Source organism: Apium graveolens, chromosome 8, assembly GCF_009905375.1.
Source record: "Apium graveolens cultivar Ventura chromosome 8, ASM990537v1, whole genome shotgun sequence".
NCBI classification, from domain to species: Eukaryota; Viridiplantae; Streptophyta; class Magnoliopsida; order Apiales; family Apiaceae; genus Apium; species Apium graveolens.
Window position 1 is genome coordinate 261,623,431 of NC_133654.1, and position 12,090 is coordinate 261,635,520.

General features: G+C 33.6%; 2 protein-coding genes across 4 annotated transcripts; one reads left to right on the forward strand and one right to left on the reverse strand.

Moving 5' to 3' along the window:
* Positions 1–464: 464 nt before the first annotated feature.
* Positions 465–3,482, forward strand: LOC141677577 (lysine histidine transporter-like 6). 2 transcript variants are annotated; one of them, XM_074483570.1, is made up of 8 exons: positions 465–1,059; positions 1,149–1,285; positions 1,460–1,843; positions 2,017–2,410; positions 2,472–2,577; positions 2,689–2,780; positions 2,878–2,946; positions 3,072–3,482. In XM_074483570.1, the coding sequence occupies exons 1-8, from the start codon at positions 1,033–1,035 to the stop codon at positions 3,168–3,170; spliced, it is 1,308 nt and encodes a 435-aa protein (XP_074339671.1). In that variant the 5' UTR covers positions 465–1,032; the 3' UTR covers positions 3,171–3,482. The 2 variants fall into 2 exon arrangements, with proteins under 2 accessions (XP_074339671.1, XP_074339673.1); XM_074483572.1 differs by having other exon boundaries at positions 465–1,030.
* Positions 3,321–9,535, reverse strand: LOC141677578 (GDT1-like protein 4). Of its 2 annotated transcripts, none has more exons than XM_074483574.1 (13): positions 9,339–9,535; positions 9,170–9,238; positions 7,152–7,211; positions 7,009–7,056; positions 5,992–6,077; positions 5,853–5,889; positions 5,731–5,775; positions 4,971–5,039; positions 4,840–4,884; positions 4,668–4,729; positions 3,995–4,067; positions 3,797–3,874; positions 3,321–3,634 (listed from the first exon to the last, which is right to left on the reverse strand). In XM_074483574.1, exons 1-12 carry the CDS (start codon positions 9,357–9,359, stop codon positions 3,803–3,805), a joined length of 687 nt encoding a protein of 228 aa, XP_074339675.1. In that variant the 5' UTR covers positions 9,360–9,535; the 3' UTR covers positions 3,321–3,634; positions 3,797–3,802. The 2 variants fall into 2 exon arrangements, with proteins under 2 accessions (XP_074339675.1, XP_074339674.1); XM_074483573.1 differs by having other exon boundaries at positions 3,321–3,656.
* Positions 9,536–12,090: the final 2,555 nt, after the last annotated feature.

Sequence of the window (12,090 nt, forward strand, 5' to 3'; positions counted from 1 at the left end):
TGTCAAAACGTTACACGAAATTCCGTTTTATGTGTTTTGCATAAATGATACATGATGTACCGTTTTGAAGTGACATTTAGGGCCATTTTTAACCACAAGTGACATTTTGGGCCGCCACCACCCTACAATTTGTGTCTCTTAGCTCAAAATTTAAGAAGATGGTCTTCAGATATTGTCCTTAGTTTCGTTATTGAATTGATCTTGTAATGATTTCTGCATTCTTCCGGGTTTTACTTGTTGAGGCCCTGGTTGGGATTTGTTAAGACTCATGGGAGTTTACACGATTGAAATGCTTGCATTAGCTTAGTGTGACTGTTGCCAACTTGCTAACATTAGTTAGACGTATCTTGTAAGTATTGCAGTTATGCCTCAACAAGTACTTAATGCCTACCTCAATGATCTTCCCATTTCACATGTATCTTTTAGTTTTAGTGCAAATCTATGATAGTTGCTTGCTGAACCCTTCTGGTACTATGAATTACCATAAGTGTGTTAGTATATTTAGAGTGTGGGATGTACTTACCCATCTTGTGATGTGATCGCCTGATAGATATGAATTACCAACCTGCAAATTTTCCGTTTTGTTTAAAAAAGCCTTGATCACTTCGTGTGGGTTACCAAAAATCTGCTAAACCCTTAAACGGGAAAAATAACAAGAACTCTTCATAACATTAGAATGTGTTGGTATAATCTGTTATTTTTAAGAAAATTAAAGGTAAGGATGTACGTTCGGGTATTATTTAGACTTGCTGATACGAGAGTCTTGTGCACTGGGTACGACCTTTATATATACCGAATCAGGATGTGTCCAAACTTTAGTGTTTAGGACCACAAGTATTTGGAGTAATGTTTATTATAATTTGGACAATAGTAGTAGGAGGCTGGGGCCTGGGAGCAATGTTTCAAGAGCCTAAAACAGGAAGTAATCTGACATAAATTTTTCTAATTTTTTTTATATAATTGGCTTTGCTCTCAAGTACAAGTTTACAAACACCTCTCTTAACTTACACAACTTACCTATTTCTTCTAAGTATGTCAGCTTCTCCTCCACTTCCAAATGTAATCTCTCATTTGAGTTTCTTATTCATTCTACCAAAGTTGATTATAATTGTAGTATGGTTGTTTTTCTAACCGTGACATATACGCAGGAAGTTCCAACATATGATCAAGGGAAAAACGGACCTCCTCGAGAAGCCAAATGGTGGTACTCGACGTTTCATACTGTCACAGCCATGGTTGGCGCAGGTGTTCTCAGCTTGCCTTACGCAATGTCCCACTTAGGATGGTAAATCTACAACAGGACAATCTCTTGTGTTCATTTTTTTCATGTTGTTTTAATAAGAATCCTATGATTATGCAAAATAAGTGAAAATAAACTAAAACGCGACATTTCCTATTGTTGGTTTAGTATAGATAGTATCCAGGCATCCAGCTTTCCTAATGCTGAAGTCTTTCTCAGGGGTCCTGGCATCACATTTATGCTTCTATCCTGGATCATGACATTATATACAATATGGCAGCTGATACAGCTCCACGAATGTGTTCCCGGGGTCCGTTTTGATCGCTATTACAGCCTTGGTCAGTATGCTTTTGGGCCAAGACTTGGAGCATGGATTGTGCTTCCACAACAACTCATTGTACAGGTTGGCTGTAACATTGTGTACATGGTCACTGGTGGCCAGTGTCTCAAGAACTTCATGGAAAAAGTCTGTACAAACTGTCTAAAGCTCAGGCAATCTTACTGGATTTGTGTTTTTGGTTCTGTACATTTTGTTCTTTCCCAACTCCCAAATATCAACTCTGTTGCTGCAGTTTCAGTGGCAGCTGCCATCATGTCACTCAGGTGATTATTGACTTAAGTTGCCAGGACTAATATAACATTCTGCAGTAAAACCGAATGCTAGTGTCTTTTGCTGCAATTGGGACATAATTCATTAGTCTAGAAACATTGGCATCTTCAGATTCACTTGCTTTACGCATACCTTTAATAAGACAAATCTCTGAATGTAATTGCAGCTACTCAACTATAGCTTGGGTGGGAAGCTTACATCAAGGCAGGGATGAGAACGTGAGCTACACGTATAAATATACCAGTGGAGCTGATTCAGTTTTCAGAATGTTCAATGCATTAGGTCAGATTGCATTTGCATATGCGGGTCATGCAGTGACCCTTGAAATCCAGGCAACAATGCCATCAACCCCCGAGAAACCTTCCAGAATTTTAATGTTTAAAGGTGCAGTTGGAGCCTATATAATAACAGCGATTTGCTATTTGCCAGTTGCCTTCATAGGATACTATACTTTTGGGAAAGATGTCGCTGATAATGTACTAAAAAATCTTGAAAAACCCTCATGGCTCGTTGCTGCAGCAAATCTAATGGTTGTCATACATGTCATCGGCAGCTATCAGGTACTTGCAGCCTGTAACTTACTCTGTTTTTCTATGTAGCCTAAACCAATTATCTGGCCAGGTTTTTGCAATGCCGGTGTTTGATTTGGCAGAGAGAACGATGGCTAAAACGTTCAAAGTTCCAACAGGAATCTTAGCTAGACTTGTCGTTCGTTCTGCCTACGTTGGTAAGGCAGTAAGGCTACTTCTGAAATTCTGATAACAAGATACGGCTTATGAGTGTGTGTTGTGTGTAAATATTTAACCACCTTGAATACATAATTGATCAAACCTTGCAGCCTTCACTTTGTTTGTGGGTATAACATTCCCTTTCTTTGGGGATCTTCTTGGTTTCTTTGGTGGATTTGGTTTTGCTCCCAGTTCTTATTTTGTAAGCACAAACTTCCCATATTATCCATCTAGCCCTAGAATTTATCAAAAAACATAGAAAAGTGAAATGATGGACTAACATAATTGTGTTTGTGCAGCTGCCATGTATACTCTGGCTGACAATCAAGAAACCTAAAAAATTCAGTATTTCATGGCTCATCAACTGGGTAAGTAGCAAAAATTAAAAAAAATTATGTAAAACGACATTGTGTTGTGGCTAGATGGTGGTGTAACAGCAAAACAAGCTTAAGCAGAAATTATATATGCTTATCTTTAGTATATTTGTTTCCAGGTTTGCATATTTGTGGGCGTGCTCATCGTCGTAGCTTCAACCATTGGAGGGTTTCGGAATATAATAGATGATTCTTCCAGCTACAACTTCTACTCATAATTCATCATGTTCTTGTTACCCTGTAATTTGTACTTGAACATCTGATCAGAGTTAATAGTGATAAAGAATTTGCCGTGGCTGGTGCATACATTTGGTTACCCATTTGTAAGCGAGTCTTAACCTGTGCCAAATAGATTATTACACATCACATTATACTAACACACTTTGCAATATATGTATTACAGCATCCATGACTGACATTGTCAACAACTTCGTAGCCCTATGCTTCTAATGAAAATATGCTTCCACTGAAAATTTAAATAATTATGAATTAGCTTTTAATAGCCACAGGCTCGTCATATGTCATTGATGTCTAAGATACAATGTGTTTGTCCGATAAAATGGACGATATCAATAATGTCTCTGTTTTTTCTTCTTTTTTTGCTTTTTCACCTTACTTCGCCGGTATAGTCCATCAACCAAATTCAAGATGGCAATTGATTCTCCATCCAAGAATGCTGCACCTATGACAAATGATGGAGAATACTGTGAAACAGCAACAGTACAAGTTACTTTTGTCTCCAGTTTTGCAAGTATCAAGAAAGCTACTCTTTTCCGGATACAACTCATAGTAATGCAAGGAATTGAAATTTTTCATGATGTAAATGCTGAAATAAATGTAATACCAGATCTTATGACTCCACTGCTGAAAGGACCGATTGGATTCCAAAAATAATGAAAAGAACTCCACCTGATAGTGCAATCTGCAGAATAAAAATAGTAAACTTTTATGTTGCCTGTATTTGGTCAATTTAGGAGAAAAAGTAAGTTTATTGAAAGGAATACAGGATGAAACATAATCTAAAGATTGGGCAATTTATTACTAGTCTCTCAGATATCTGTTTAGCCAAACTCTTTCCTCCGACGACGGCAGCGGTGGTACACAAAGCTTGTCCTCTGAAACCAGAAATACCATAATATTATTTTCATAATAACTTTTTACAAGGGAGATAATTCAAGACCTGCACAGTCGTCTGACCAAATGTTCCAGGCTGGACTGTTATTTATATATTGCTTGATGATTCAACATCAAAACATGCCCAACTATCCAAGTAACCCACAACATTCTGCTTTTATATATAAATAAGGTAGACATGCAATGCAAGGGATTCATTCACTGGTATGCGATTTCAGGATAGGATGCAAGAAAATAATGCTGGTGCAAGGAAATTTAGTGAATCTTGTGTGTTATATATACAAAAGAACATGTTTCATTTGTGTACTATGATCTAAGGCAAATAAGAGTGAAATGGCTGGCAAGCACAGCTTCTCTATCCCCACTTTTCGAATATAGTCAGCTCAAAACTATAATACATAAATGATATACTTTGATTATGAATCTCTCTCTTCATTCAAAAGAATTCCAATTTTTTGTGAGGTTCATACTGTCTGCCCATTCTTCCTAGTCTAACACAAACATATGTTTGGCTCAGCAATTAGTTCAGCGTGTTTTTAGGGGAATTGGAAAGTTTAAATTGAAAGAGGTAGCTTACTTACAAGATTCCTCCGAGTACAACACCAAACGGATTTTCATCTGCTGCCAAACCAATTGTAGCCAACTGACAAGATTACATACACAACCTTAGATGAACTTGAATACTATAAAATACAGATAAGGTGAAATGTAGAACATATTATATATGTATGAGATTCTGGTAGGATGTTAAACCTGGCTCTTGTCACCCCATTCACCAAAAAATGTGATTGAAAATGCCTGTGAAGGGAACAATCTCAGCTTAGATTATTACTATCTGCATGTCGAATTTATCAACTTCACAGTAATATTTTTAGGAATAGAACCTTTAACAGGATTGGGGAGAAGAACTGGGTGAGAAATGACCGCCTCTTCTTTTTTGTATCATCATCACCCTAAGAAACAGTTGAAGAATACTTTATTACTCTTTTTCAGTAACTAATGAAGCATCTCACATTTTTTGATGTAAATACAAAGTTAAACACAAATAAGAAACTGCCTCACCCAAGTAAACACACAAGCCTTCATAAAGCTTTCAATCAGAGATCAGATTATAACACACTTACAAGAAACATATTTATTCCTAGAGATATAAATAATACAAACTAAGCAAGATTGGAGACTTGAAATGAAGATTGCTGAAATACTTTTTAAGGCATATAAAAGCATTCCCAAAAAAAAGAGGAGATATACATTTGTCTTTTTAAAATATACGTCAATGTAAAGCATAAATTTGATGTACCTGTTCTATTTCTTCATATATTAATATTAATTTATGTAACCACCCTTAATTGGTTCTTTGATGTAGTTGGTTCCGATAAACAACTCAATGGAACTCAAACACAGTACAATCCATGAAAAAGAAATTTGTCAACTATTATAAGCCTGCCTTTAGAAGTTAAGGAAATTCTTAAGGGGACCAAGTATCATGCTTAAGAATAGACGAGCAAAAAAACAGCAAGGAATGATCAAAGCAATGCATCTAAAACATGGTAAAGATTTACAGGAAAAAATAGGCACTATTACAGTTCAAAGAAAAAACTGAGCATTGTCAGAGTTCATGCAAAAAGTTACCAAAGGCTTTACCTTGCTCTTGTCTTTGCCTGTTCCATTGGTTTTCATATTAGCATCCTGTTCAACATCATAGAGTAAGATTGTGATAATTCAGGGCAATATGAGTAAGTTTTGGATATGGAAAAGAGATTAACCAATTCTGCTTCAATTTCAGCCAAGTCTTCGGCCTCCCTATTAACAAAATAATATAATCAATTAATGGAGTGAACCGCTTTTTCCCATAAAGAGCACTATGAATGTGAAAGGCAGTAAAAGGAGTGGATTTAGTGTTACCCGTCTTTGAATGCATCCCACAACGACCATAGCCCAAATGCAAAAAATAATAATGTTGTTATGTGATGAGTGAGTTTACGAGGAATCTGCACATGTTTACAATCAAATACTTTTACAGATAGTGCTTAAAAAACCAGGTGATACGAGCAGGTAAAGCATGATAAGTTCTCTACGAAATCCCAGCTAAAGTAAAGCATCGGAAGTTGTTAAATAACTAAAGAAACTAAGAAAGTTAGTGCTAGTTCATATGGTTGATTAATACCTGAAACAGACCAAAATTTTATTAAGATATGTATTGAACATTATAATAGTCATTTCGCTCCGTTTTGCTTTATATGTTGCCTGGAAAAAAACTTTCCAGTTGGCAGACAACATAAACAAGTACACAAATCTAACAGAGATAAATCAAGCAAAATACTTTCGAACTGATAGCTAATGAAAAAGAACTAAGCAAGGGGTTGAATTCACTCAAGTGATATACGAACACCGTTGGTGAAACACCACAAGATATCAACTGTAAAACTTGACGATCTGATCTGTCGACTGTGGATCTATGTAACATTTTAAAAGTCTATCAATACCATTCCTCCTATTTGAAATTATGACTACAAGGTGATTAGAATTCCCCATATCTCTATGACCATTACCGATAACTGGCCAAGTAAACTCTAGGCCTGCAGATTTTGCAAACCCCCATTCACATCAACAAAAAAAAGAAAAAAAAAGTTTTAGAGAATTTAAAAAAAAAATTATTTCCCTGCAGTATGGTGAATTTCCTCATCCCTTCTCAACAAAAAAAAAAATTTGCTCATATTCAACTATATCAATGAGAAACATGTAGAGCCTGAGAATATACGTTGTGGTAACAAAAACAGCATTTATAATAGATAATCCTACTCATTAGTCAAACTGACCAGGGAGGCGAGATACTTCTTTAAAATGATACAGTTAAACATACTACATATGCCAAATGAAATCAAATTAGGATCCTTAAGAATCCAGACTGCCAGATCTTACCAAGTTTGGAGCAGCCCAGCCTAAGAGAGCTGAAAGAATAGTCATCACCTAAAAAATGGGCATGCATATATTATAAAAACTTTAAGCCTTAAAATACTGTGATTGAGTTTGATAACCAAATAGGCAGATATATATTCGCTTACAATTAAAGCAGATAGGCACCCTGCCAAAACCAGTCTCCTGGGATACCGCATCGCCAAGATCTAAAACAAGAAAGATTTGTTAGATAGAGCAGTATGAAATTGTGTCTTGAAGATGTTCGTTGCACTAGTATAATCATCTAAGATAAAAATCGCATAAGTAGTCCAATATCATAAGCTACTTGCTCTTTCCCTCACTAGTAATTAGTAAAATATGAGGAACATCAAATCTGACCAAAAAAGTGTCGATAATCCTTATAATTTAAATATTCTGAACTTTATTGAAGCACAGTGGCATATATTATCCACTTGGTAATATTACAGTCATACACTCTAAAGAGCTAGAGATTCCTTAAAGAACTTAATTTTGTATTTTTACTATGGGATCAGTTCCACTTCCACACCAACAGGTTGCTCGGTTGAGTTCTGAAGCAACCATTATCTGCCCATTAATCTATAAATCACTAAGAAGGAAGACAGGAATCCAACTATTCTTACATGTTACCTGTAAAGGCAAAGAAACAACCCTTCTGCTGCAAAGAGGTAAGGAAGGTTAAATTCATCTCTTCTTCCTTGGCCACAATCAGCAGATTAATGGTTAAGCAAATTGTTGGTCATGCACATTCAGGCAAACTTATTGCTCTTCACCAATGTCCAATATCCTTTTCTTACGACTTTGGCCCAACACATATATAAACACACACGAAGACAACTTGTCACCAGCCTAGTTCTGGTAAGAGCTGGACACCCCTTCTACAAGTTAAAATATTTGAAGTGGAATGTCGTTAACAATCACCAAGACTGTTCTTATAGACTCGTAGTCTATCATGATGGCCTTGATATTTTAGTTACTATAGGACAAAGTCATAGATTTGTGGATGCTCCTTAATGCCCGCATTAAAACAATTAAGATTTTATCTGTTGATGTGTCATGTTCATTCATCATCGGTGCAAGCCAACTTTTACTGCGACCCATTTTTATCTGTATACCTATTTGTCTTTTATTAATTCATGCTATGAGTTTGTAAGAGTGTTATGTGCTGCTACGCCTCGTATATAATGCACTTACTAGGCCTATTGTTGGTCGTCTATTTATAATAAGCTCTTATTATGCTCTTCATCTATTTAGAACATTGAAAACTGGTTGCATGTCAAGGAGGGACGGACATATATTTCCAGAGTAATAAATTTGATGTTATCAACCACCTTGTGTTCCTCAACAAATTTAAAAGCAGTCAAGTTGTGTGATGTGTGTTGGTCCTCAACTTGATCCTCAATAGTGATTTCCATATCTTCAACTTGTTTAAGCTCGTCAACAGTGATATAATAGTGCAAAGAAATTAATGTTTTGATTTATTATATGCTCATTTACCTTATTCACAGTGAACCTAATTGTTTATGGCCATAGTCCATAGGTTGGTTTATCATAGTCCCGTTCTCTATATAAGTAATGTTTGGCATGAAGCTTACACATTATTGAATTAAGTCTCCCCTCATATTACAGAAGTGATTCATCATATTTTCTCTCGTGTGGATGGGAATTTGTAGCGAGTATGGTGCTTTTAAAAGGCATCATATCTCTTGCATAAAAATAAGTATTCAAGTAACTTGAACGGGACATAGGTGGCTATATTATCAATAACCTAGAGTTAAAGCCTAGCTAATTGCAATTGATAAAACCAGCCTTAAAGCTAAAACTCCTTAATATTTATATCAATAAAACAGTTAGCAAAGAAATATAAAATCCACTAAACCGCTTTATTTATAGTTTGCAATGCATCATAAAACATACAAAATAATATAAACTAACAAACTAATAGGTTCGTGCTCTATGGAGAACGACGACAACACGTGAGAAAAGTGGTGAACCGTTAAAAGCTGTTCTCCATAGAGCTGAACAATTTCCTCACGTGTTGTCAAATTAAAATCCACAACTACTAAATCACTAAATCTAATAAAACTAATCACGTAAACAAATTACGAAAAACGTAAATAAAAATAAAAGTGATCAACTAACTAACCGCAGCTGCGAAAAAGGTCTTATCTCCGATTTCAGAGAGCACAGTCATAGCAAGAGACTTAGTAAAACCCTAATAACAAACAAAACACAATCATTAATTAATTAATTAAAACAATTAAAATTAGTGTGTGTGTGTGTGTTTTATATAGAAATAAAGGGGGTGAACTTACTTGTAACACTGAGTGATTCATTTTGGCGAGAGATGAGAATATGTGTGTTGGAATTGGTGATGTGTGTGTGTATTGTGGAAGGTGAGTTACTGAGTCGCGAGGTGACTCAGTGGGACTGTAGGAGTGAATAGTAAAGGAGAAAGCAGTGAGTGTGACGCAGAAAGAATCGGACTGTAGGGTGTGATTAGTCAACGTCTGCTGAGCCAATTATAATTGAGCAATGCTAATAAATCCAAAATCTTACTAAAGGGTCCGCAATGTTTCATTTCGGCGGGTGAGTACACCCGCAATGAAACAATGCACCCGTCGAAATAAAACATTGCGGCTGCTGTATCCCATACAACGATGTCTGGGATCAGTTCCCCTTATTAAATGACACGTGAGATGCCTTTATTTTTTTACTAACGGCTTATAATTTTAGTGCATTTTTATTGGTTCATCTATGTATATCTATGTATCTATCTATGTATCTATGTATATTATAGTTGCTACTCCCTCTTTGGAACAATAAATTCACCTCCAAAATGTTTGCCCTCTCACTTCTTCCTTATTACAAAGATTAGCATAAAACCCGTGCCATGCACGGATTATTTTTAAAATTATATAATTGTTTTGAATTTAATTTGAAGTAAAAAATTTAAGTTTTGAAACTTATTTATTTGAAATTTTAATAATATGATTTGATAATGCTTATTAATATACACATAGTTGTATAAGTTAGTGACATTACAGTTTTAAAAAAAATAATGATTGAATTTTATATTTTTATTGATAGTTATAAGCGCGTTTACGAAAGATTATTATATTTAATTAAAAGGTAAATTTTAGCTGAGATCAATAGTATACGAACTGTCAAGACTGTTTTAGTTTGATGACATTATATCGACCCCACAAATTTCCTTTCAAATTTTTATTCTTGTTAAGGTCTGGTCCAATAATATAATATTTTTAGTGGGATCAATAATATTTATTATATTATTTTAGCCCGATTCTTCAAATACAACTAACTATATGTAATTTTTTTAATATTTTATTTAAAATTTGATCAATAATATAATTTTGTTTAGCCCGACCGGGTGAATTTTACATTTTATTTTTGTTTTAACGAAAATCATTAAACATATTATAATTTTGTAATGAATATTTTTCTATTTATGAAAGTGTTTTATTTTAAATAATACTATAATTACGGTGACCAGACCGACTACCAACAAAACTTAGATTGTTTCGTCTTTAATATAATAGTATACACAATATAAAAGATAGATAGATTAATAGATAGATAGTCAACATATATTTAAAAGAATTGTGCATAATATTTTTAGAGAAAGATTTGTTTTATTTGAAGAAAATAGAAAAGACTAACATGTTTTATTTAAAAAAGGTATAGATTAAAAATAATTGTCTAAAATATTTGTAGAGAATGAGCTGTTTTAATTGGTGAAAATAAAAAAACAACGCATTTTACTTATAAAGGTAATTGGTTAGATATTAATTAAGTAAGGGCATTTGAGTAAAATATTAAAAAAAAATAAAAAACGGAAATTATGTAATTGAAGGAAGTACCGTAAAGTTTCGTATTTAATATAATAATATAGATAGATAAATAATTCGACTTCAAAAATTAAATATTTTTTTCCTATTTTGTTTATGTAATTGAATTGTAAGATAATACTTATTTAAGTATATTTGTCTTTACATTAATACTAAAAATTATATAAAACAAATATTTTTTAATGTGGACCCCGTAAAAAATATATCTGCGACAGGTTAGAGCTACAAATGATTTTGATTTTTGCATTGTTTCAAGAAGAGAGGGTTTTGCATTATGAGATGAGATTGTTATTATTGTTGAGGAATAGGGATGATGATGTTAAGTTATTTTTGTAAAGCAGTTAAGAAGTTATTGATTGTTAAAGTCAAGGAGCTTAACAAAGTCTTTAAGTAAAATAATAATTAAATAAAATAAACAATTAAGTAGTTGAAAGAGGTAATTTATTAGTTATTATTCGCCCGCAAGGGTTGACTCAGCTGGTTAAAGAGGGGATAACTATCATCTTAGTCACAAGTTCGAATTTATCTTGATTCACGTGATTTGCAGGCTATTGCGTGAGTCTGTAGGGTTTACCAGTGCGCACCCGAAGGGTAGCGGCTGTGGGTTACCTACGATAAAAAAAATTATTATTCTATTTTATTAAGTTATTAGTAATAAAAAAAATTATAAATTTTTATGGTATACAGTTTTAATCGAAATATGGAAATGAATGCATATTACTAATTACTAGCATAAATCCCGTGCGATGCACGGGTTTCCATTAATATTTTAAATTTTTATTTATCAATAATATATTAAATTTTTATTTATCAAGTTATATTATATTTTTAAAATATTTATATAAATATATAATGATTATAAATTTATAATAAAAATAATAGAATAACATGTGGTCGTAATTTAGTAGAATAAATAGACTATTTCTAGTAGTTTAGCAATCTAGTAGTTTGGCAGATATGTAACACTATTATTTATATCTTTTAATAATAGGATAAGTTGTATTCGTAGTTTAGTAGAATAAGTATACTATAGTTAGTAGTAGTTTAAAAATTTAGTAGTTTATTAGATATATAACACTATTTATCTATTTTTGTAATAATCAAAATTAGGGAATTATTGTTAAACCAAACCGTTGAACCAAATTATCTCTATTCCGGCTATTATAATATTGTATAGATACCACTCACCTAACTTCTA